The following is a 27506-nucleotide window of genomic DNA, read 5'->3' as shown; positions in this document are numbered from 1 at the left end:
TAAGGGGGTACTAATATTTTTTTAGTTAAACAATGCAAGATAAGACATGCTACATTAATCTCCTCAACTATTTCTACAAGCATTTAAAAGAAACAAAAACAAAAGCATGATCATGCATGCCCCCAGGCTGATGTGCCTGTTTCAGTAACAGATACATGTCTCACCAGCATTCCTTTCAAACAAATAAAAGACAGAAGTTCTTTTTCTGTAAAAAAAAAAAAAAAAAAACAGATCATTTTTATTACAATAATAAAAAAAATGTGGCTAGTTATTGTACATACACATTCAAGATTTCAAAATCTACAATGGAATGTCTAATCCTTTGGAAAACTCTAGAGTCTTTCAAGTTTAACACTGCCAGGACCAACATCCTGGCAGCTTCATGTCTACACATGAAAACCACATCATGCTCAGGAGGTTTGCATACTTTCTGCATTCCACACCGAGCTGGAACCGTCGTCGCACGGATGGAAAAAAAGAAATGCTGGTGGAAGCTCAGAGGAGTTTCTTTGTCAGCAGCAGGAGGACATCGACTTCTCTTCAAGAACCCAGAGCAGAGATCGTGACTCGGTGCCCTGAGGTCTCACAGTCTCAGGTACGCCACCTAGGAAAGACAGGAAGAAGTTCAGCAAACACAGAAACCTCCTCAGAGCTCAGAGTAAAAGAAACAAAAGTGTATTTCCTGAACACATCAGAGTGCAAGGTTTTCTTTTTATTCCCCTATAGCTCAAATGTACTGGATCTCTCTCCTCTGCTTGTTAGGACAGAAACAAACTATCTGCATTTCCTTATCTTCAAACAACAAAGAAAGAAATAACAGACGGTAGAGATCTAACCAGCTTCAAAAAGCGCACGTTCAGATAAACAAAGCCCAGATAAAACAAATGGGCTCAGCGCCGTCCTCTCCCTCCATCTGCTCTTCCTGGGTGTTTGGCTGCTGCAGACAACGGTTGCGCTCCACTGAGGGCTCTATATTGGGATGATGGATGAGGGCATTTGCCACACTCAAGGCCCTGTCTTCTCCATCCCCGCGCCAATATCTGCTCACCGCTCAAGCGCATCAGCTGTAATTCATACAAATGATACAAAATGGCAACTTAGAGGTGAAATGGACAAAGAGTCCATGAGAGGGGTGAACGGGAAACCAGAGGCCTAGGAGTCTGGACGGCAGAGAGGTGGGATTTACTGACTGGAGAGAGCCGATCCAATAGAAGGTAAAAAGACACCTAAAAAGAGAAAGCTGGGTAAATAAATAAAAATGATCCTTCAGTGAGAAGATCTTCCGAACGTCCTGAAACACTTACGCAAACAAATTCTGGTGCACAAGACATTGTTTCACGAAAAAAAAAGCTAAAATCTGAATCGAAAAGCAAAACTGTTTCTTTGAGGAAAATAACTTTAAAAATATCATGCTTCTGTCTCGGTTTCAAATGGGAAAAAAAGGGGGGGGAAAAAACAGAGCCTTGATAAGTGTTCATAGCTCATGAATGCTTCTGATTTAGTCCCGTTATAAAACCACAAGCTTTGATTATTCTATGGGGAATTAATGTGGACGAGGATTTCTTCTCTGCAAAATAGCTCAAGCGTACCGCGCACGTGACGTCACCATCTCATGAGCAACGCCCCTTCCCGCTAAGGTAGGACAAACAGTGTGAGAGCGCACGTAGCAACCAGCCATTACACGTACAACAGACACAACGATAGGACCGACTTTTCAGCTGTTAAACTATCGCAAGACGATGTCCCAGGCGCCCGTTTTACTGGTAGAACTGTCGAACAACATACCAGCATTCTGCTCAAACGATGGCTTGAGTGTCGGGGGCTTAGAAAGACTGGGAAACGGGCCGAGTTGATAGAAAGGTAAGTCGATGTTTTTCTCCTGCTCGGCGTTCATTGCGTCATCGGCCGTTTTTTTCTGTTTGTAATCACCGTCCAGGAATCGGTATATTTGGCCAATCGGTAGCTACAAAATAACTGTTTACATACCTGACGGGAGCAGGCCGGAGGGACGAGCGACGCCAGAGGCGCCTTCAGTGGGTGACAGGGACCCAGACCAGGGGGTCGAGCCCGGCTCGGCCTACGGGAGGCACCGGGCATCGGGGGAACGGAGGGGAGAGAGGAAAGACAATACGCCCCGGCGGCCGCACAGCCCGCAATCCCCCCCCCCCCACCGCGAGCGGAGGCGTACAGAAACGGACGGCCAACGCGTCGCACAGACCGGAAAGCTCGCCCTCCCCAACCCCTCCGCGAGCCGACGTCCGGGCCCCGCGGGTCAGGATGTTTTTTCGGGTTGTACTGTTGTGAAGGCCGACCGCACCGGTGTACCCAGCGCACACATTTCTCCTTGGCAGTCTTGAATTTTGGGAAATTAATGAAGAAAACATCCTTCATATGCGGCCTATCAGCTTACCTCGAGTCGCTGTTGCACGTTCCATAACAACAATGTTTAAAAACCATGGTTAGGAGACGTCTTAGACTTAGAAAAAGCAGTAGTTTTACCGAGTAAAACCAAGGGTAACGTACAGCTCTTTTACAGCGAAAGAGCAGAGGACAACGCAAGTTTGCCCTAACGCGTACCACGTGTTATGACGTCTCGTTCTAAAAATAGCTCACTCGCGGAACGCCATTAGGCTGGATAAAGGGGGTCTGGGCTTTGACTGGGCCATTCTAACACATGGATCATTATCAGCTCTGATCATTATAGATATGTTGACTGCTGGATGGTGAACTGGTAACCTCAGCCAAAAGGCTTCTACTGCCTCTCAGGAATCTTCTCTTTAAACTTTCTAAATATGACTGAAATCTTCCCAAGGCCTGGTCAGCATCTCCACCTTTGCAAAAAAAAAAAAAGGCATCCCTACAGTATGACGATGATAAATTTTATTTAAAGCGCCTGTCAGAACAATCAAAGACACTGTACAGAACAAGTAGCACACTAACAGTAAAGATAAACAACAAACAATACAAGTTACAGTGAACCAGCAATCAGAGAGAGTGCAGATGGGGTTTGAGTTTAGACTTGAACTAGTAGAGGGTGCTGGTATTGCTAATGTCTGGGGGAAGAGAGTCTCAGAGTTTGGGAGCAAAGCGGGCGAAAGCTCTGCTCCTCATGGTGCTGAGGCAGGAAGGAGGAACAGTAAAGTGAACGAAAGACAGGGATGTAAGGGTGCAGGATGGAGTAGGTATGTGAAGGAGATCCGAGAGGTAGGGGGGTGAGCCTGTGGATGGCCTTGAATGGGGATGGGGATGGTTAAGGATTTATCGATGCTACTAGTCTTAACGATACTCCTTGTTGATCTGGTATTTTATTGGTACCATTATCGATAACAAAAGTATAAAAAAAAAAATCATGAACACTATTTTTTGAAACATTTGAAACAAAAGCAAACAAAATAAAAGAATAAGATAAACATTTTTTAGTTTTGATAGAAATAGGAGGGTGTGGAGAAGATCGGCAAAACAATGTTGTGTCGGTTGGAGTCTCCCTGAAAAATTGAGTGTGTCCTGAAAAATACCATTAAGGGAACCGATAAGGCTGAAGTGAGTCGGCCCGTGAGGACCGTCTGACGTGGCCCAAAGGCCGTTTTGATACCGGGTTTCGGTACCCACCCCTAGCCTTGAATGTGTGCAGGAGGACTTTGACTTGAATTCTGAATTGAACTGAGAGCCAGTGGAGCTGCTGTAGGACTGGGGTGATGTGATGAAATGTTTTGGAAATGATGCCAGAAGCCGACACCACCACCATGTGTAACTGAGGGGGTAACAGTGTTTATGGACACAGGAACCTGATTATGTCACAGATCAACCTTGCCCTCCCGTCCTTGATGCCAGATTTGTGTGGCACATGACTAATAGTTGACAGATTCCCCCAGCTGAGCGGGGGATCTCTGCCACTCCTCCTGAGTTACTATGGGCTCTGATTGGATTCTCTGCTTAATTAGCCTGCTAGTTTAGGAAGGCAGCCATGTCTTAGCTGAGCTTCCAGGATGACAGATCAAACAGAGCTCTGTGAGATGTCCAAATTCAGGGTTTTTGTTTAATAACCTGGCTCTGCTTTGGACTTCTGCAAAACTTTCTCCCTGTCTGCTCTGTTCCTTGGTCTTCCTGATGCTGTTTGCTCAGTAATAAACCTTTGAGGCCTTCACATCACAGCTGGATTGAAGTGAATACAGCTGCAGGTAGAGTTTAGTATCCCCTAAAGGGGAAATAGCTCTGGGGTTTCAGAGAAAAGGGGGTTTAATCTAAATGCAAGCTTTCTGATTTTAATGTAAAAATCTTTTAGAAAAAATATTTTCTTTCTGCTTCTCCCTAATATACAGTTAGGAGATCAGAGTAAAAATTGTCAAAGGGTATAAATAACTTTGCAAAGCACAGAGCGCTTGCATCATAGGAAGGCTGCAAGTTCCCTGGTTTGAATCCCACAGACTGCCACTCTGGGTCCCTGAGCAGGACCCTTAGTCCCAAAATGTTCCTCGGGGGCCACACAGTAGCTCACTGCTCCCTAAAAGGGATGGGACATCTCCTCTGAAATGCAGGGGACACACTTCACAGGAACGTACAAAGTTGCAAAGAGATTATTATTATTTTAATTATTTCCAAACTGTTCTCTCTAATCAAACATCTGAAAAAGGATCAGGAGTAACAGTCCGACAATGCGTATCATTCTGAGGAGGTAATTTCACGACATCACAGCCGGTCATCTGATTTTGTCCTGCATTTGTGGAAAACAAGATTTGATTTGGATTGGAAGTAAGTGTTCCAATCCATGAACACAAACTAAATACCAGCAGCTGGATGAAAGCACCACAGATAAAACTCTCTTGCTCACAGTAGGTCCTTTTTCCCCCCTTCTTGTAAATCAATGAGAGTACTATGATAAGCGGCACAGAAAGGCTTCTCAGATACATTTACAACTGTGAAATACAAACTATGAGCACATTCAGGGTTTCTTACAGTACGTCTGTCTACTAAGCGGGGCATAATATGCTTTAGGGTGCTTTATTTCTTTGATTTGAGCACAACTGATAATATAAAAAGCCAGTAAAATATTGCAAATAACACATCTAGCTGTTAGGGCAGATTATATTCGCTAGTTTAATTTTCCGTGCGTACAAAAGCTCTACAGTTGAGGAGTTTCATGCAAACAGCAGGTAGTTGTTTAAATGCTGGGGAATTAAAGGTGTGGGGACAATGATAAGCGGCTGAGAAAAGGAGGCGGGTAATCCCAGGTCTTTGATGCTGGGTGCCGGAGCTCTTATCAAACCACGTCAAACTTGGCAAGCAGCGCGGAGAAGGTTTCCTCCCATGTGAAGAAACAGACCGCGATGGGCGAGACCAGGCAGAAGCTGATTCAATAGATGAGCACGTGTAGAGTGCTGTGAAACAGATAATAAGGCCACTGGCCTATACGATAACATGATCCTACAAAGGTACATCCATGGTGTGTATGTATATTGAATGAGATTATAACACTTAAATTGTGAACAAAAAAGCAGAAATATAGATTTAAAATGAATAATTAATGAGGTAATGAAGGCATCTTAAAATGAAATATCCTATACAACTATCAATTTACAGTGTTAGCCATCACTTTACTAAACTCTGTTATTTGTATCTAATGCAGCTTCGGTCCTCCATAATATCTCATCCTGAGAAAATTCCTGCATGATCAATAACCCTCATCTTGAGAGAGGGTCGGTGGCAAAAAAATATATCATGCGTTAACCTTTCTGCAACCTGTTCAGCTGTCTCTGTTATGTATAAACACAAAAAGGAAAAAAAAAAATGAATCGGCTCTGAAACAGAGACGGGTAAAACAGAACAGATCACTGGGACAGGGGTCTTTTCCCAGTAGGTCATGCGTGTAAAACCTCAAGAGAAGGAACTCAGGAGGCATCCTAATCAGAAGCTTAATCCACATCCACCTTTTCCACACCAGCTACCCCACATAGAAAGCTCTTTTTAGCCGCCTGGATGCAGGTTCCTATCCTCTTGGTCATGACCCTGATCTCATGGCCATAGGTGAGGCTTGAAATGAGGAAGGGCCTGTGAATCCACAGCTTTGTTTCTTTGCCCAGCTCTTTATTCACTACGAGCGGCTGAAGCAATACCCCAATCGCTGCAGGTAAGGCCAATCATTCTCCATCACAAATGAAGAGCCCTCCTCCTGAGGCAGAGGGACTGATCACCAAGCTGGAGTGAGTAGTCCATCGTCTTTTGGTTGAGAACTATAGTCTTAAAGCCTGAGGGGCTGAGAGTCATTCAGCCGCTTCACATTTTAGCACAGCTGGGGCTCTTAGCTCCTGAAACCAGACACCCTCCTCGTCACGATTATACCCTCGTCCAACAACACCACAAACAAGATCGGGGACAGCTGGCAGCCCTGACAAGTCCAACCCTCACGGGGAACCAGCTCGCCTGTGCCAGGAATGTGGCCGCATCTGTTGCTTTGGTTTTTAGAAGGACCAGACGGTCTGCAGCATCTTCCACACAATGCCACGGTCTTAAGACTCATCCAGATCAACCAACCAAAAAAAGGATTACCTCAGCGATCATGACGGAGTAAAGGTGTGGCTCACGTTTTAACAGCATATATCTACATAATTAGCTTCATGATAAAAACAACAACGCAGTGATGGTACCTACCAATAACGCCATTCCACTATGCACCGCTATCTCACGCTTGCTTAAATACAGCAGTATGGATTCTAAGCAGACGCCAGTATGCTTGGCTGAGCTAGCACCAGCCAGCTGCCGTTGTGCACGCTGGCAAACTGGCAGGGATGCTTGAAAGAGCTGAGCCATCATTACCAACATCTGTTTCGCCAATCAATCTCCAGCTACGACGAGGCTAGTCCGCCAAGGAACTGTCCTTCTGCCATAAAGTAGGGGACGAAACAGATGAGACACCGACTACAGGTGACAGATTAACGTCTCAAACAGCTTCCGACTTCTCATCAGCACCAGGTATGCAAATGAAGTCATGCAAAACAAGTTAGCGGCTAATGCTTTACACAAACACCAGACAGCTCTGGTCCAATACTGATGTGATACAGGACAGCATCAAACACCCACGGCTCAGTTGATGAATTCCTTTTAAACGTTGGCTCATGAGCAATCAGTCTAGATGCCAGCAGGTTGGAAGAGGTCATTTATTGAAAGGGGGGGGGGGGGGGGGGGGCTCTGGACTACGACACTGAGGCGATGCACCTGCTCCACTCTTCAATGTAAATCACTCAGACTCTAACATCTCTGTGGGGGTGATGAGGAGATTAACGGAGGAGTGGGCGCGGGTGGAAAAGTGAGACAGGCGCTGTTCTTTTCCCTGACCAGAGGAGCGACACTCTTGAACTGGATCTACTTTACACCCCATTACGCCCGCGGGGCCGGTGATGGAGAGAGGAGAGCAGCAACCCAGACATTCCACAGGCTGGGTTATGGCACCGGCTGGGACTGAAATTAAATTAAAAACCCAGAGAAGCACGCAGGTCGACCCTTTTCTCAGCGGACAATGTGTCTGTGCCATGAGAGGACAGGCTGTGGTGGGTGGCGTTTGATAGAGAAAACGGAGTATGAAGAACTGTGATGGACATTTATTGAAGCATGTATAATAGTTTTTAATACTTACTGATGAAAATTAAACATACTAACTTTAGATTTTTGTTAAAAAAAGCGTAACCTTTTTCAGGCAGCAGGACTAATTTGAGACGTTCTGATCCAGAGATGTTAACGAGTCATTTGTTCTAAGTCTTTTACCCCCAATTCAGAGTAAAGTCTCAAGTTTCTAACGACTGAAATCAACATGCCTCATCAAATCCATGACATCTAGCGCACCTCTACCCTACATCGCTGTCGGTTGGGATTGCAAACCTGTACAGTTTGTCCTTATGCCTAAATGATTACATTCAGCTAGTTAATTTTTTAACACATATTGACAGTTAACTTTTGGTTTTGCTGTGGTAAATCCCTGGTTCTGTTTAGCATCCAGATCCAATTAACCTGGAGATCAGCTGTGCCTTGGGCTCACAATGTTTTACAATAGCGTTTCATGATTCCCCCACAAAACGTTTGACATCACTACCCTTGGAGACAGCCTTGAGGTGAGCTGACCTCCACGATGCAGTAATGAAGTGCCTGCTGGCCTGAAGGACTCACTGCGCAGCCTAAACGTGAGAAAATGGCCACCGCATGCTACACCAGCAGGGACACCCGAGAATCAATGAGCTCCAGGGGACGGGCACTGTGGGACTGCACTGGTCTACCAATTTGGCAAAGCTGCCACCGAGTCACTTTACTGACAGGACTTCTAGTGGGGAAAAAAAGAGTGCCTTTTAGAATAAAAGCATGACGTTTTCAAATGACTCGATTTTAGAAAAAAACAAAACAAAAAAAAAAAGCTGGTTTCCCAGGCTCATTGTCCATTTAGAAAACCCGTTTCTGCTGCTCAAGCATCCACTTCCTGGTTGATGTCTTCCCCCCTTTTGTTCTTCAAATGTAACGCTCATAATGGCCAGACCCTTCAGTTTTAGCTTTTATCTCTGTGTACATTTGCAAACTGCATCATGGCTTTTATTAGGCTTCTGACTCACTGAGCGACCCTTCATCCCATGTTGGTACCAAAACATGCTGATCTCTGGGAGGCAACCTGCATCCTTCCTGAACATTCCCATCCTGTTCATTTACTTTATTTACTTTACTTGCACGTTTGCCTCCAGGCATCTGGAAATTGTACCCAAGACTTTATGCTGCACGGCAGCAGTGCTGCTAACATCACCACTGTTCAGCCCAACTTTTAAAAAAAGCCAAGGAGATGAACACCTTTGCAAGGCGCCGTAAAACATATATATTTAAAAATATTTATGGATGGAATGACGACTATTATTACAAATGAATCGTGTGGATTTTTATCACTAAATGGAAGTGTATATTTTGGGTTTTTAATCACTGAACATCCTTGAAAAAGCTCTCTGTTTCAGGTGAACCTGCTCTACATGCATCTGTTGTCCGTCTCTGTTTATTCTTCTCTCACATAGCAGAAAAGAACAAAGCTCTAAACATGAATGCTTTCCAACACCAACATTTAACAAAACAAAGCAATGGAAAACTAATAAAAAAAATGTTTTAATTGCATTCAAATCTAGTTCGAAGAATCCAGTCTACCTTTTATATTCAGCAGAAAGGAAACTTATGTAAAGTGTAGGAGTTACTTTCCACACGTTCTGAGCAGGAAGTTGAGGATAATAGTGCTAATTATCCCCCGTTACTAAGCTTAAAACAGCTTTGAGAGCAGAGACGTCAGCAAATAGAACAACTATTATAAAGTTAAAAGGGGTCTTCTTTGTAACTCGGGGTAACTTGACATATTTTGCACAATTACAGGTGTACAGAAGAGGAGAAGCAGCAATAAGTCAATTTTTAGCATTTGCTGCCTATAATCCCCAAAGCAGGACTGCAAACTGAAAGCTCTGAATCATGAAGTTAATTAAAGGCAGGATGAAAACATTGTCAAGCACTACTGAGTACAGAAAAAAAACAAAACAAAAAAACAAGTTGCTGCAGGTTTAAAGTGAGCAAGTGAGTGATTGTTGTCAGCTAAAACAGCTTTTTACAAAAGGATAGAGATCAATGAAAGGACCCGGAGCACTTCTTTGGATTCAAAACACTGATTCAGTATAAAAACTTTGGTAAGATTGAAAGAAATCCTTGATTATGCAAAGCCGTTGCATGCTACAGTCATTATCTGAGGCTTCACCGGCTCCTAGAAACGCCTCACCTCATAGCACCTCATGCAGCGCATGGAGGCAGGCAGCGTGGCGTTGCTTTCATCCAGCACCTGCAGCAGCTCCTCGCACACCTTCAGCGGCAGGACCATGGCGTGTCCGATGGAGTTGGCCTCCCAACTAGTGGCGATCCTGGAAAAGCAAGCACACAGCGGAGCCGCGATTTACCCTGAGGGCGCCAGCATTTATACGACCAAGAAGAAGCACAGCGATCTCATGGTGAAGCATCTTAGTTTGCACTAACGTGGATTTGGGGCTGAGGGGGAGTGTTTCTGCAAGAATAAAGAAAAACAATGAAGGTGAAGGAAGACTGAGAGGAGGGAAGATGGAGGCTGATTCACTCTGTGTTTTTGGTAGATGTTGTTTGGGAGACATTCAGCCCTCTGTGCAACTCCTGAGAGGGTTTCTGGCTGCAATGAGCTCCTGTGCTCCATCGCATTACACCCATGCGTTTCCATTTATGTGACAGACCAATTCAAAGCAACTTCTTGATATCTAGAGCTGCAGTCACAGCTGCAGCTGTTGTGGGGTTTGTCTCAGTCAGACTGGATAGAGAGCATCTGTGAACATCAAGCCACACCAAAGACTCAGTTGGATTTTGGCCCTAGACCTTAGACTAGGCCATTCTAACCAAGAGTGTGCTTTGATTCAATCGATCACGTTGCAGCTCCGTCTCCATCCTGTTGGATGGTGAACCTCTGTCCCGGTCTCATCTGGCACCTAACAGCTTTCTTTCCAGGATTGCTGCCTATTTAACTCCATGCGTCGTCTCGTCAACTCTGACCGGCTTCCCCCGTGTCTGCATTAGAAATGCATTCCTACACCGCGTCTCTGAAGGGAACGGTGTGTTCAATGGCAAAAGTTGGGTAACAAACAGGACTTACTAAGGCTTTCTTTCAATGCGGGTCAAGCCTGTAGAGCTCTCACGCAAAGCCCTAATTAAAATACAAGACGTCCGTGGTTGTAATGTGACAAATGGTGAAAAAAAAAAAAGGTTGCGAGGCACGGAAAGAAGAAGAGGCCACACACTTCACTCCAGCCTCCTCAAGTCTACCGTAGGTGACAAGGAGTAATCCACTTAGGCCCTGGCTCACTGATTCTCCAGCCAATTATTGGCAGTTTAAACAAGACATACTGTAACCCGCGGCCGCAGCCGACTGCATCCGACTGTGTCCCGACCAGGAAGGCCGTCATCAGCGGGGAATTCAGCTCCCCAGGCATAACATTTAATTTAAACTGTCAGAGGTGAGTGATGAAGGATGCTAGTAAATTATGCAGGGGGGGGAAATGGAGGAGTCGCTCAAACCTGCAGGAAAGTGGGAGAAAGAGGTGACATTTAGGAGAAGTTGAGGGTGAAATGATGAAGTCTCGACGTATGTGGGGGTTATTATAGCCCGGAGACGTGCTCATCAATCAACTGCAGATTCCAGCACCGCATTTATATATCGAACAGCAGAGCTCATGTGCATGTCCGACATCGTTTAGCGTCCCCGTCGCATCTGCGGAAGGGAGCGCCGACACGCTTGTTCTTCTGAGGTTTAAAACGTGCCGCTTTGACATCTAATAAAACCGACTGAGATGGATGTGGATCCGCTACAGCAACATGTATGCAAACTACCGCAATAACTCTAACCATCTTTATGCTTTTGGATTACCCAGCTGCTCCCAATTCAACACATTCCAGTACAGCGTTTGAACTTCTGAGTCAAACAATGATACAGGAGTTGACATCTACTCACCGTGGGCATAAACGCCACATTAATATCAAGTTGTTCATGATTTCTCTCAACTCTTCTATTTTCATGGTGGAAGGGTTAATAAACCAAACAATTACAACAAGTTTTTATAAAGAGGTATTGCTATGGACATGTTTGAATTCATTATCGATTTTTCTATAATCCATGTGAAGTTCAATAATCTACATCATAATTTATACACCGGACTTTTAGAGAAAGGTTTTAGGGGCGGAAAAGACAAAGATAGAGCTGTTTGGCCTCAACGACACTACGTACAGTTAAATTGTAAACGAATGAGCAGGACATCCTTTCAGTGATGCAAAAAGCCTCAGCTACTCCCAGACGTTGCTGCACTAATCATGCATATTTGCTCACACTGTCGGGTAAATCCACTGCTGTTTAACTTGGGATAGTTTTCATCTACCCCAATATGCCATATCATCAATAATTGTGCAATACTTACTCAGGTTTTATTTCTTTGTTTTATTGCCTTTCTGATAAGTGAATTCTCTGTTGCTTTGGAACCAACGTTAGATTAGATTAGCTTGTTTTTCCATTACTGTTCAGGAGTTTAACTCTGACTGGGTTTTGCCACCGCCACGCCTGAAACTCCCCTTTGTGGGTACAATAAGATTTCTTATCTCATCTCTTCTAAGTAAAAGTCATATTTATTAGTCATTCTTTTATTTCTGTAAATTTGATTATGGCGTAAAGAAAAAAAAAATCTAAATTCTAAAGAAAATTGTACAGTACAAATTTTACAACATTTACACATCCATTGTAAGATTTTTGTTTAGATTTTTTACAAAAGGTATTGAGAGCAACATAAAATGCTGCAGGCTTCATGTGAATTGAAATGCTTTAAGGCCGTAGCTGCTCCGCAGATGGAGGAGGGAACGCTTGTGCACCGTTGACCCCCTCCACATGTTTTTTTTATAGACGTGTCAATACACTGACGCACTTGAATGGTTAACAGCTTAAGAATCGGGCATTTACAAGATACTGAGCTGCACGGGCTACTGTATCTTTTCTGTGCCGAGCTGATATACAGCTGAGGCACGCAAATGAAACGCTAGAATGCTAATGTCTTGCTTCAACAGTGGGAACATCTCCTGGCATCCGGCTTGAAAAAAAAAAAAAAAGTTCCCGTGCATCACTCAACTCTTGCAGTTAATCACATCACTCAACTTGAGGCGTACTGCTTTGACCGAGAAGACTGCTTTCACTTTTATTGAGTTTCTTCTCCAAGTAATTAGCCGTTCTGTCAGTCAAGCCGGTGGGCTTGTCAAAAATGGAGGAAACAACAAAACCTGCTTGTTCTGTCTTCACGCCTGCTGGGTGCAGGCAAGAAGAGGAGGAGAGAGAGATGGATGGATGGATGGGGGGGGGGGTGCTCAGTGCTGATTCAGTTGAAAATAATGAGGGTTGAAGCTTCTTCTAGTGCGGTAATTCTCAGCTGATCTTTGATCTAACACATTCATCCACACATCTGTAGGCAGGATGTTGGAGCAGTGCTGGTAATGTAATAGAGTTGTCACTATAGTTGATTTTCCAGCATGTTACAGATACTTGGGAAAACAGCGGGGGCGAAAAAAATCCAATTTAAGAGGCTTTTAATAAAAATGGCTTCGGTTGCAAACATTTCCAAACGTGGGATTTAATTTAAAAAAAGAGGAACATGTTGAATAGTTAAGCAATAAACATTGTTAGATGGCAATAAAAATGCATCTCCCAACATTCATCCGTTTCTGAAAACTAAACGAATCAGCAGCCGGGTGTTTGTCTTTATTAAAAATTTTGCAGTAATGAAGTCAAGCTGAAAGTATTAAAAACCTGAATGGAAGGTGGACTTTTTTTAAAGGTTTGATTTTCTGATGCAAATACGTTTTTCAGATACAATCAGCGTGTCTGCAGGCTCATTAGTCGGCACAGAGATGCAACGAGTGTCTTGCTGGGAACCGGAATCGGCCAATTCTCTGCTTGAGCGGCGCTGACTGGTGACCAGCCGGTCAGAAACTCTAAAATCCTATCTTCTTTAACTCTGGCAATGCAACACACCTAAGCATTACCAGTGAAATCTGCAGTGTGGACGCTGTTGCTGCATAAAGAAGACTCCATAGTAGCCATTTTCAACATCAGGTGAGTTAAAAAGGATGTAGGAAGCTATTTAAAAGGCTAATTCATTTCCTACAGAGAGCTTTAGAATTTGGTAATTTTTGAGTTTGGGTTCAAAAGAACCTCTCGGGTGCAGAGAAGTCCCTTATGCCACAGAAATAAATATGGACCTGTGCTGGATTTGGAAATGTTGGCAGTCTTTGGGACATCTGAGAGTTTAGGTATCTGCATTTCTAAGAAACACACACACACACAGATGCTTATATTTGTGATGCTAACAGTGCTAATCTCTGGTTTGGGACCATGAGCATCTTAAATTTAGTTATACACAGTATATTAAAATACTATCGTTTTTGCCTTAGTTTTATCTCTCTCTCGACACCTTAGGGCTGGACCTAACCCCCTAGCCCAAAAAAAAAAAAAAAAGTGAGGACAAAAAAAAAAAAAAAAAAACACTCCCTTGGTCCTCACTTGACTAGTAAAATTATCTCAGCTGCAAGTACAAGAACACACACAGATTTTGGGTCTAATTTTAACAGAAATAATTATTGATGGCTAACAGCATAATGGCTTAAAAAAAAAAAAAAAGAGAAACATTCCAAATTTGGCAAAATATATTGAAGAAAAATTCAAATAGTTAAAATCAGTATTGCTAGAACACCATTATAAAACACATGCACACATTCATTTTGAAATTTTCGTTTCGATGTTTACAAATGCATTGACAGCAATATAAAGCGCTGCAGTCTTTAATACTCAAACCTATGTGAATTTAACTGCTTTAACAGAAGCTCCGCATGGTAAAAACTTTATAAAAACGGCCCCAAATCTATGATGAGTGCAGCTCTACCATTAGGCCATACCGGCCTGTAAAACCATGCAGGGAGAGCTGCAGCAGGCGGCTCAGGATTTTGTCTGCGGTCGAGTCTGAAACCTTTTTGTTTCCCCCGAAAACGTCAGACAAACTGAGCAGCGCTCATTTCTTTGCAACATCTTATCCTTATAAATGTCCTTACTGTAAATTAGCAAACCAAACGGGCTTTGGAACGGGTCCCGCCGCTATTAATCCTCAAGAAACACAAAACATTAGTTCTGAAGGATGAACCGAAGATATGAAGGGCTGCAGGTTGAACTGCACTCTGTGTTGGGTAACAGCTTCCACTCAGTGTTTTACCTTCACCTGTGACTTTCCTGAACGCTAAAAAAAAAGAAAAGAAAAATGTAACCCTTGTTCATTGCATGTTTGTTTGTCAGGGTTATATTTTTTTCCTTCATTATATGTAATGTGAACCGCAGTAGCCAAAAGGAAATTTAGCGGGGGTGACAAAAAAAATGCAGACCAATATGGACTTTCCTCTGACCGTCGCTAAAGGGTCAGGGCAGGAGATGGTCCATATTCTATATTTATCTTATTAGGATGATTTACTTTTTTTTATCCTGGGATCAGAATTATTTCGCAGTAATTAGCGAGCTGAGACGAGCGGATGCGGCAGCTCCTTTCTCCGTCTTTCATATAGAGAATTTCAGGGGTCTCTGCCGGAGGTAAGCCGCCTCACGCAGCCTGTGGGAGGGAGAGCTTATTTAGAAGATATTTTAGAAAGAAAAAAGGCCCACTAGCCGTTAACATCCACTGACGCAGTACTCTTTGGGGAGGCTGCTGCAGCTGTCGACTCATAAAGTGCATTAGTACAAAGACGTGGCCTTGAATTGCACTTTGATTCGTGAGAAGCTAATAATCGGCTTTTTTTTTTCTGGGTTTGGTCATCTGTTGCCCTTGGTGACGCATCCAGCGCAGCAGCGAATGGCACCAGATGGAAAGAAAGTCTTAGTTTGTCAGGTTGCAGGGTATATACAACAATTAGGCATAACATTATGACCACTGATGGGTGAAATAAATTCTGTATTTTTTCCAGTGGCTGGGAAATATTTGGCAGCCAGTCTCAAAGTTGATGTTGTAGACGCAGGGAAAATGGGCAGTGGGAGCGTTTGGGGTGTGATGGCATCTCCCAACTGGAGCGCTGGTGGTCAGTAACAAGTGAACAAAGGAATAATGGTAACAACGGAGGAATGGAAGATGGTGATCTGATCTGATGAATCTCCAACCATCTGGGGGACGGGTTCCTAACGCTGCGCCTGATCTGTGTGTATATTTAAAAAACAGCCGTTCTACGGATATTCACCGCTCCTCCTGTCCGTGTCTTTCCATCCCTCCTCCGAGATCGGCAGAGTGGGTTTTCTGCTTTTAACGAACCCATTTTTGAGCAAAAACGAAAGGGCTTTTGATGGCAAGGGCTCCAGCAAAAATAATAGGTACTATAATGAACAGGTAGTGTGGTCCATTAGGGAATGAAATCCCTTCACCTGCAATCTTTCATCCATCACAGCGAGCAGAGACAGGTAAAGACTGAGTGGGTGATCCAGGAGGGGAAAAAAAAGAAAAAAAAAAAGCCACGATTAAGAAGAGGAAAACAAAGATTAAATGAGGCCTGAGGAACGCGTTAAGCATCCTCACTTACTCTCTCTGCTGGGCGCTGGCGTCGGAGCAGCTGATGTAGAGGAGTTTCAGGGCTCTGGCAGCTCTGAGCGATGGGCTGAGAGGAGCAGGGGGGCTGATGGAGCTCTCCTCCCCGACGAGGCGCTCTGGGACGGAGGCTATGATGGAGTCGCCGTTCAGCAGCCAGAGCTGCGGGAGGGGAACAGCATTTCAGACACTCAGGAACTGTCGCAGCGGGGAAAAAAATAAAAAATAATCGGACTAAAGGAGAGAAAACGTCCAACCTCCGTAAAGTTCAAGAGTCTTTTTTTTTTTTCTCCCTCTGCTAACAATTCTCTCCAAACTTTTCTGGCACTCAGAGAAACACATAAAACTAGAACATATTCCTTTTGTTGAAAAAAATAAATAAATCTGCTCCATTTTGATCCAATTTCACACAAGATTGATTATAGTGTTATTGGTAGCCTGGGTCTGGGAGAGCGGTTTTATGACTCGCTGTCAGCTGACAGCACATTTGTAAAGCAGGAATAGGTCGGCGCAAATCAACAGACAATAAAAATCTGCAAACGCGCCGGCGGAGGTTCCGCTTTAGAGCCGAGTTTTATTACCTGTTAAGGTTTGCTTGCACAGCACATTGAAGCCCATTATGTGCTCAGAGCTGAGTCTTCTGTTCTGTTTGTCTGCTCGATGGCACACTTATACAGACTATTGCCACTGACAGCACGCCTCATTTTGCATCTCACCAGTAAGAAGACTTTCCCATCAGGCGTCTGAACCGAGAAGTGGAACGAGCTCAGAGAGTTGGACAGATCCAGCAGCCTGGCTGCGACCGTCCGCTCCAGGAAGGCAGACCTATCCAAAAACAGACAAGTTCATTCATTACCATCGGTCCGCTTCCCCTTTATTCGGCTGCTTTTCCTCGGTCATAAATAGAAATCTGTAAAACTGCCTTTGGCAAATTCTTCACGCCACTTTCAGACTCAAAAAATGCCTTTTATAAGACATATGGTCACGGTTATTTCAGATAAATATTTCCACAGCATTTGGGCTTTAATTACAGAACCTGCAAATAGCAGAGATGGTGAGGAAAACAGATGGCTGAACCCATGGATGGGTAGTGTAGGGCAAACAGAGTGAAGGATGGACAGAAGGGTGGATGGATGGATGAATGGATGGATCACAAGCAGATGGATGACAGAAGACGGATGGATGGATGGATGCAAAATGGAGCAGATTGTTTTCAGTAAAAGGAAAATGTTGAATCAATGGATAATGATGGGCAAACAGAAAGATTTAAGGATGGACAGAAGAGTGGATGGATAGATAGATAGATAAATTGATTGATGGATGGACAGAAGGAAAACCAATGTGGATGGAGGGCTGACTTGATATAAATTTCAGACAACAAGATAGGGGGAAAAAAAAAAAACATATTTTCCATAGTATTTTCTGTTTTCATACTGATCCGGACCCTGAAAGGAGACATATCATGCAAAATCTACTTTTTCAGCCTTTGAATACATTTTGTTGTGTGATCAGAGTCTCTAGGAATGCAGAGAAGCTGAATGTCGTCTGTCCAGGTGCTGCATAGATAATCTTTATATTCTGTTTGGGTCATGTTCTTCCAGCTTACCAGTTTTGCAAATCAGTCATTTTTATGTTTTTTTTGTTGTAATTTTGTAGTCCAAGCTGTAGGAAGTGAAAATGCCAGTCAATCAGTCCTGACGGCTCGTTAGTAACCGACCAATCAGGCGTCATCCCGGACGTTTAGAGGGTCGAATACAGATAATTCCTTTCCCAAAACCTAAAAAGTCAAATAAATAAATAAAAATGTAAAAGCTGGATAAAGCAATGCGACCTCATGAGCAGCTGAACACGACAGTGATCGACAGGGAACTACCCCATGTTCATCTGTACCAAGGTATCAATAATATTTCTTCATAACTACACTGCATGCTTAATGGTTAAATTAAAGGATAATGCTCGATGCAGTTCGGCTGTGTTCTGGATTATTGTATGTTGCAACTTCTGCTTATATAAATTGAATCTTTGTCAGCTTTGATCGGTTAAGAGGACCCTGATTTTGCAGTGTAAAGTAAAATCTGACCTCCTAATACAGAATTTCACTGTTAATTCTTGCCATGGAAAGCTCGAGTGCAGCATGAAAACATCTACAGGAGTCTGCAGTAGCTATTTTAAGTTACTAATATATATTTTAAGTTGGGTACAAGTCAGGTATTTAAACTTGGGCATTAAAGTCACTTTCTCCATGGTTAGGAGAACAGGAGTGGAAAGGGGGAACGTGGGGCTAAAATAATGAAGAATTCAGACCAAAGCAGTTTAGTTTTACTTTATATAGACCACAACTGAATGCTTTCAATGTGAAAAGGAAGAACTGAAAAGCATGATATGCCCCCTTTAAATGAAATTTCATAATTTTCCAGACTGTAGGGTGTCCATACTTCTTCCTAAGATAATTTTATTTCTTTGTATTTTCACAATGAGAGCTTCTTAACAGTCACCATCAGGAGGGAGAGGAAAATAAAAAAAATCCTGCCTGTTCAGTGAAGCGTCCAGCTTTCCATCTCCCACAGCGGGCTCCACCACCACCTGGGTGATGTATAGTTTCAGCGTCCCTGTAAGGTACAGCAGGATAAAAACTCAGATGTGCCTTTGAAAAGTCATTTTATTTAAAAAAACAGAAAAACCAGCAGGAGTGCTGCGGACCTGGTGCGACAGCCTCTCCCAGTACTAACGAGCAGCTCGCGCAGGAGATAAGGGCCAAACGGTGACAAGGTTTCTGTGCACATGAATAAAAACAGAAGATCATTACAAATCCCATCCATCTTTCCTTGGCTGATTTTTTCTCCCCCCTTTAATTATAGCTGCTAAAACCAGAACCGAATGAGAAAAAGAAAAGACACACAGCTGAAAGTATTTTCCAGCTCTTTCTGTTTCTTTTAGCTGCAGTCACGCAGGAAGCGACTCGTGCCGAGAATGACTAATGGAAGAAAGAGGAGATTAATCTTCATCTAGAGCCGGAGAGCTGGGCTGGCCTGTTGGAGCAGACTGTGTGGATGATAGCCGCACAAATCACAGTTTTTTTCCCCTTTTGTTAGCGTAAAAAAAAAAGCAAAAAGTGAAATGTCATCTGCAGCCGTCTCACCTTTGAATCCTGAGCGTCAGCGGCGCCGACAGAACTCACTTCCTCAGTCAGAGTCTGGTCGCAGCTGCCGTCACGGGCCAGCAGGACGAAGGTGTCGCCCAGCAGGCAATCCTCCGCCCGCGGCAGCAGCTTCTTGTTGGCGAACGGGTCCGGGTGGCAACACCATTCGTCCACGATGGCGTTCCAGTTGCAATTGGGGAGAGGAAGAACTCGTTTGAACACTCTGGAGAAAAAGTCAAAAAGAAATAAATAAATAATCTGGCAGTGATTGAACCATTTCTTGTTTCATATATTTAATCTCCAGTCATTCAGACCCTGATAACAGAGGTTTCAGTGTTTTTTTATAGCATTTTGGGCATGGGAATTATGGATGCACCAATATGAAAATTTAGGCCGACATCAATATTGATGTTCCGTTATGCGAGATAACCCATATTTACCGACATATACACTTCCCTACCCTTTCAACATTGTCAAACGTTGACCTGGCAGCTGACCTTACTTCTCTGCTTCAGCTCAACACCCCACAATCCTGCGCAGCATCACCCTCACATGACCAACCTCCTACCTTTCTCCACCCAAAACACCAACAAAAGACCGAACTAAACATTCGTCGTTAAAGGAGCATAGCGTACGTTCCAGGAGTTTTTGCAGACGTCTGCCCCCTCTGGTGACAAGCTGAAATGACACCAGGGTTGCGCATGGGAGAAGCCGTGTAACTGCGCAGGTCTCTTGTTTGCAGGCATAATGTCTTCTGAGGTAATAAAGCTATAAATATTGCCGTCAGCCCGCGTTCTCTCACTAATGCGTCGATTACGGCGGAGACTCGTCAAAGTAGCCAGGTGAACGAGAGCGCGCAGCGCGTCACATACACGCCCAGAGGATTCCTCCCAAATTGACTAATCCTGCCTATAAAGGCATCTGAGGTAAATAGAGGAAAACTTATTTTACACATCAGGGAATTGTAAGGGTATGGATGGGAAAGAAAATAAATATTTACCTTCAAAACTTGCACCATGCAACTTTAATATTGGCCCTGTTCAATTTATGGAAATGATGTTTAAAAAAAAAAAAAAAAGGACTAAAATCGGCAGATACCAAACTAATGCAGATGTGTCCTGTCATCCCTATTTGGAAGACAAAGCGTTAACGTGTTTGAACTGCAGTCGAGTTTTATTATGTGTAGGTCTCACCAACTATAAAACACCTAGATGCTAAAACTGGCCTTCAGATTCTGGGCTTAGGGCCATTTCTCTACCTTTGTCCCATCTGGATTACTTACACCAGCTCTATTTCAACATGCAGAATTCTCAGACTTGTCAGATAAGGACTGGAGTATCGGAGACTAAAATCCCCAAAATAGTAGTTTTAGTTCTTTTTTGGCATTTAGACCCTGTTGAAGAAGCACATGTTCAATGGAGAAACAACAAGATTCCCCCCTTTAGACACTAAAAGAAGCAGAGGTTTTATGGTCTATAAGAACCCCTGAGAGAACCTTAACATAAAGACTTAAAAATCCCAATGAGAAAGAGGCTGTGGCAAATAAAAACTTTAAACTTTATATATATAAACAAAAAAATAGACACCTGATCAGGAAATCTCACATAAAGAAGGGGGAAAAAAAACAGACAACTGATTTCTCCAGACCAATCTAATACAAGAAGAGCACTGCATTTGCTCTTGATGATCCACAGGCGATTGGTAGAATATAGCTGGGGGAATAGGAGTGAGACATGAGGAGGAGAGGAGCTTTGGACGGTGGATGAGTTCAGGTACCCGGGGGTCAACTATATAAAGCAAGGGTCAGCACACAGCAGAGGACACGTTCCCTCTGAAGGATGGCTGCAACAATGAGAGTACATGTAGCCAAGAAGGCAGGGGTGGTTTGTGCACAGGAAGGATGGAGGGTAAATTAGTAACAGAACAATTACAAATACCACAGAAAAAAAAAAAAAGTTAGCAAGAGTAGATTTTTACAATTTAGGAAAGGACTTGGAAGGTCCGACACCAAAGTCTTAATAAGTTTAATAAGGATCCAAAGCCTCGCCAAAGTATTTTAATATGCCTGTAAAACAAGATGGCGGCCCTGCCGCTGTAAACAACCAAAACATGACAAAATGGTTTTACACAATGAGCAAACAACAGGCTTCATTTCACTTTCAAACTAACTTAAAATGAGTAAATTAAATGTCTTGTATTATGGTAATAAAAAGTCTCCTCTTTGCAATATTTTTACAATATATTTTCCTAAACACACATGCTATTGTCTTCATGGAAGCCCAATGAATGCACTGGCAAAATAAAATCCACATTTTCCAAAATTTAAATCTTAAAAAAAATTGTAAATTCAAATGAATTGATTAATCTCGATTTGTCGCCCAGCCCTACCATTTAGGTTAGACAGCACACACACCTGGAAGAACGCGCCCTGGTCCTATAAGCCAAATCTGAACCTCCTAGCCAGCATAAACCACGCCATGTATGGTTAAAGGCTAGCTCTGGACACAGCATGCACACAGTGAAACACAGTGGTGGAAGCATCGAGCTGTGGGCATCATTTTCTTCAACAAGAACAGAAAACCTGGTCAGAGCTGGAATAGGGAAGGTGGATGAAACCAAAGACATGGGCGATCCCGGCAGATCTGCAAGATGCTGCAAAAAGACATGAGACCGGGGCGGAGGCTCACCTTCCAGCAGGACAAACGAGGCTATAGATGTTCTGGCTGAGCTACACCAAAATGGTTTAGATCAAAGCATAACCTTTAAAATTGCTCTGCAGACACTCTCCGTCCAATCTGGACATTTTTTTTAAACACATCTGGGCAAAGATTTCAGTCTGAAGGTGTGAAAGCTGGTAAAGACACACCCCAGAAGACTTGCAGCCGTAAATGCGGTTGTAACCGTGTAGAAAGCTGCCTCTAAACTAACCAACTAAGGAAGGCTAAAGCCGCACGTATTGCACGCAAGTTAGCCTTTCTCTGTGCTTCTCTTTCTGCTTCACAGACCGGCACTACTTTCTGTTGTTCCATCACAGAAAATCCTGAAGGAAATCCGGGTTTGTGGTTCTGAACAGACCAAACGTGAAAGAGTGTGTGGAGACTTTTTGCGAGGCGCCGTAATCAGTAAATTCAGTTAGCCAAAATATCTGCGCCTCGTCTTCTATTAAAATTCTTTTGGGGGGCCGGCTCATCACAGGAGCAGCCGAAGTTTAATATGGGACAACTTACCCGTTTGTAACAGGCTCAAGATGAAAGTTTTTGCAGCCAGACATTTTTAACTCAATGCAAGGCTGCAATAACAGCACCAGAGTCCATGTAAAAGTCAAAAAGGTAAAATAAAATTAAAAAAAGACGATTTGTGTTCAACAAGCACATCCTCTAAAACTCCGACTCAGCCGGGTTGACAACTCCAAACTCCCCTGGCGGAGCCATCCATCAACCTTACTCTCCCAGGACTATTTGTTTGCGAGGACTGGGTCGCAGCGTCAATAAAGAGTCGGGCCTCTTCCTGCCGAGCGGGCCGTAAATAACATCACCCCCCCCCCCCACCTGCTCCCTACCTGTCCTCGAGCCAGCCGGGTCGCGCAGCCCTGGCAGTGGAAGCTGTACGTCTCTTCGGTTCGAAGCGTCTCCATCACGCCAGCTGGATATCTGTCGTGTGGGGTGTGGGGGTGTGGTGGGGGGGGGGGGGGGGGGGGGGGCAGACAAACGGAAAGGCAGATTTGTTGGAATAGTGCCGAGATTCTACTCCTGAGCACAAGATAAATAGAGCACCAGGGGGCTGGCGTGACTCATTCACAAGGTGGGGGATCAATCTGATTCTGATTGGACTGTCACTGGTCGTCTACCGCTCCGTGGCTCTGCCGCCTTGTCGGCCCGGCAGGGAGAACGTCACACACCGCTATAAAGATGGAGTTCAGGAATGCCGGGCAACAATTTTCGGATAAGCGTCAGCTTGAAGCGCTCCGGGCTCGTCAGTCGCTCTGGACTTGAAGCTCGGCGTTACCTTGCTCGCGCCGCCCGACGGTGATGCGCAGCCTGAAGTGCAGCTCCTCTCCGCCGGCTTCGCCCACGGGCGTGTGAATGCAGGAGCCGCCCTCCAAGGCGACCCCCGCTGGCAGGGCGAGGCGCAGGTTCTCCTCCTGGGGTCCGGACGCGGAGAGAGGAGCCCTCGCCCGTCACGGCCACGTCTGCGGGACCCCGGGCCACGCTCGTCCTACGGGGGTCAGAAGGGAGGACACCGTCGGTCGGAATGCGCCATCATCATCAGCGCGCCACGATGAATGCTTTACTGCCCGCTATTCCCAAATGTTTGAAAATAAAAAAAAAAATCATAAAAAGACAAAGAAAATGTGGCTGTTGGCCTCAGAGTGAAGTGCTGCGGTTGTTCTGCAACAGAAATGAAGCTCATTTCTACTTTAATTACATAGTTTTAGTCTGACTTTGTATCGATCTTAAATGTTACTCGCTATCCTTATTTTATTTCACTGCAGTGATACTTGATCAGAATGAGTTTTAGTTTAACTTTAGCTGTTAATTTATCATCTAAGCTTCAGCCCTAGTCAGAATATTCACTCCATGCTTCTTCCTGCTTTCATGTCCATCTCCTGTGTCTCCTCCTCCCCTGTGTCTCCTCCTCCACATCATCATCATCATCATCATAACTTCCCAAGTCCTTCAAACAGCCTGAACCTTTATCAACTACGCGTTTCTCTACAGTAAGTTCATTTTGTCCAATTAGCTGTTTGGTTCTCATTGAGCCGTCCTGGTCGTGCAGCAAAAGGCTCCGTAAATGAGGGCCGGTCCACTGTCAGTTCATTAAATATAGCTTTCGAGCTTCTACGGCTCCGACTTCTAATCATGGCGAATGCCGGTTTTCTATATTCAGACACCAAGTCATCCGACCCTGACCAAGACAAACCAAACGTCATCTCAGCGGGTTTTTGAGGAGGTCTATACCTTCCCTCTCTCTCACTCTAAGGAATAATCACGACATTAAATAAAAGCCCAAACAGCCGCAGCGTTGAAAAAGGGAAATAAAAGATCATTAGTTTAAAAAGGGGGGGGGGGGGGGGGGGGGGGCATTTACCAAAAAAATTTTTTTGCAAACATCTGTGCTCAGTTTTTAAGTCAGATTTATAGAAATGAAACAACGTGGGAATCTTGTTGCGGTCGGTTTACACGCCAGGGTTTACCCTCTGCTGATGACTTTTCCAGTAGAGCGGGTCAGTCTATTCTCTCATGTAGAAAAACAAACACCGCTCCCTTGTTAAATCTAAATTATATTACCAGGTTGGTGATTAGTCATTCTGCTGCTGCAGCTAGGAATAACTTTTATGTTGCATCCTTAAGATCTAAAATAATGAAGCTGATGCAGCACTCCTTAGTTAGAGAGCTCCTTACATACTGTTTTTTTTTCCCTGCCTGTTTCTTTTGTTTAAAACATTTCGTCTGATGTGCGCCCATCAACGGTGAGAGATCAGCCAATTTCACTACTGAGCATTTAAATGTAGCAGAGCAGGGAGCCACTGTTCACCACGCTGCCTTTTAAAGCTCAATGGCGCCATCTGGTGGTGCACTTCACGCATTGCTCGCTAAGGAGCTCTACCATAACTCAAACAGCCCTGAAGCTGTTCGTTTGGAGCAACCCTAGTTCTCCTCAGACTGGATGTTGATGCGTTTCTCAACTAGCATCACCAGGAGACTGTTTGGTACCCGTGTCGTCACATCTGGAGGGGACGTGGACCATCGCCCTAACTAATGGGGGTTTTTATGAGACAGACCAACACAGGGTTGAGTAGAATTGTGAACAAGATGGAAAATAACACATAAAGGTTTAGTCTGGATTTATACTGAGGCTTCAGAAGTCACCTACTCATTAAATCCATAATGAAGACCAGGAAACACACGGAGGCACACGGGTCAGGGATAAAGTTCTGGGAAGGTTCAAGCAGAGTTGGGTTCTAAAAATAATCTCCCAGGGTTGGACGGCTCACGACGCACAGTTCAGTCCATCATCTAAAAAAAAATGCAAAAAGGACATCACAACCCCAAACCCTACCAAGACATGGCCACCCACCTAAACCGACAGGTGGGCCTTAGTCAGAGAAGCAGCCAAGAGGCCCAGGGTTAATCTGGAGGAGACGCAGAGATCCAGAGGAAGAAAAACGCATTAATCAGGTGGCGCGCTCGTCATTCTGGACTTATTGGACGAGGATCTCCTTGGCAGAATGCCACAGGCTTTGTAAGTGACACAGCAAACACGGGCAAGAGAGTAAAACGAAAGTTTTAGCCCTACATGCAAAACGACTCAAAACCAAGATGGGACATCCACCCCACGCAGAATGTTGCCATGGTGAAGCATGGCGGTGGCAGCATAATGCTGTGGGAATGCTTTTCCTCAGCAGCGGGACAGAAAGAACAAAATTCAGTCCAATCCTGGAGCTGGACTTCTTAGTGGCTACAGCACAGCCAATCACAGAAGAAGACAAATCTATAAAAACAAGTTAGATGATTGATAAAGGTCAGCCACAAATGACCATCAAGCTAACAATAATAATAATAATCATAATAATAAAAAATAAAATAGTTAAATGATCCCAATTCAGACTTAATGACACAAATTTTCCCCGACAGACTATTTAATAGCTTCTAAGGATTGAAAGTAGACTATAATTAAAGTAGAATTGCAAAAAAACAAAGTTTTTTTTTATAATACAGTGTGTCTAGTAGCAGAATTACCTGCATTAGTTTCCATGTTGTAAAAAAAAAAAAAAAATCAACCTAAGGACCCAGTGAGCATGTTTATTTTGGGGTGAAAATGCATCTGAACAATCTATAAATTATCTATAGATTTATATAACTAAATATCTGTGGTGGAAGGAGCTGGACTTCACGTGTGAACCTCTGGATTAGGGGCCAGCGGTTCCACCCGATCAGCAGCACGCGTCTGTAAGGCATGTAGGGCAGCAGTTCTGGCAGGAAACTATAACTATTTTGCTTCACAGTTGACAAATTTTTTTCTGCACAATAATTATTAATATAGCTGGATGTCCACTTGTAGAACCCTCCTGTTTGCTTCCCTTCATCCTTTCTGGTGTTTTGCTGTGGATTTATTGATGTGTTTTGGAACCCGTACAAAACAAGACGGTCCAACTCCAATCGTCCGAACCCGCCCTGGCAACCTCTAGATCAACCTGTGTGCCAACTCAAGGCCGCGGGCCGAAGCTGGTCCGTCAAATAAATTTATTCGGCCCTCAAGAGCCAAAAAAGCACATAATGTCCATAAAATATAGGCATCATATATCCTTGAACTTGTATAAAGTAACTAAAACTCCCCAAGTACAAATAGTTTGTTTTTTTTTTTTTTACTGTGTAAGTAGTTTTGCCACAACAAATTAAAACAACCCAGAAAGAGGAAAAAGGAGTGCAGAATGGATGAGTTTAAGAGTAACTCAGCCCCCCCCAATATCAACTTTTTCGCAGATAAGCCGTATAAACTGGGCCTAAGGGTGCTACTTTTTTGTTACTGCTCCCTTGTTTATGTTTTCTATGTGAAATTCTGGAATCAAAAGGTGTCATCTATACAGGCGCCAAGCGGCCCCTTTAATGCCCCCATGATGCCAAAGTGGCCCAATGTAGAAATGAGCTTGACAGCCCTGCTCCAGATGCTCCAGCTCACCAGAACCAAGTGAGAGGCGGATCACCCCCGGGCTGGGCTGGGCCTCTGCAGAACCTGATGATGGTAGCGGATCTGTAGTGAATTAGGCCAAATCTGAGGTTTATAAGTCAGGGCTAGGTGTTGACTTCCATTCTTCGCTTGTCTAATGAGGTTGAAACCAGGGGAGCCCTCTCTGATCTGTTACGTTTGCTAACGCCGGCTAGCCTAGCTATTCGCCGATAAAGTACCTTTGGGAACATTAAACACGTTCTGATAATGTGTTGAGGTAATTTTATTGTTGGTTTACCCGACAACCAGAAGTCCACTCTGAAGCCTTTTCCTCAGCTCCAAGAAGACTCCGAGTCCATGTGTTTTCGCCGACATCTCTTCAGCCATTCAGAAATGCAGTGTAGCCGGAGGAATATTAAATATACAAAATATATAAAGAAAACAAAAATCACTGCCTGAGGTAAAGCGACTTCCACTAAGCTGAATTAAATCCTAAGGCAAACGCAAAAATAAAGCTTTCACACAATCAAGAGCTAGCCGCTTGCTTC

General features: G+C 43.9%; 1 protein-coding gene across 1 annotated transcript; it reads right to left on the bottom strand.

Annotated features, from left to right (window-relative positions):
* Window positions 1-215: 215 nt before the first annotated feature.
* Window positions 216-27506, bottom strand: LOC105933444 (E3 ubiquitin-protein ligase E3D). Its single transcript, XM_036129698.1, is given in 11 exon segments — window positions 216-604; window positions 9773-9911; window positions 16147-16313; window positions 16868-16976; window positions 18682-18760; window positions 18852-18924; window positions 19291-19513; window positions 22839-22938; window positions 23296-23422; window positions 23424-23505; window positions 27257-27506. Coding segments are annotated over 11 exon segments (1209 nt in total). The 5' UTR covers window positions 27346-27506; the 3' UTR covers window positions 216-583.

Source organism: Fundulus heteroclitus, chromosome 3, assembly GCF_011125445.2.
Source record: "Fundulus heteroclitus isolate FHET01 chromosome 3, MU-UCD_Fhet_4.1, whole genome shotgun sequence".
Classification (NCBI taxonomy): Eukaryota; Metazoa; Chordata; class Actinopteri; order Cyprinodontiformes; family Fundulidae; genus Fundulus; species Fundulus heteroclitus.
Note: the sequence above shows the minus strand (reverse complement) of the source record. Positions and strands in the feature narration are given on the sequence as shown.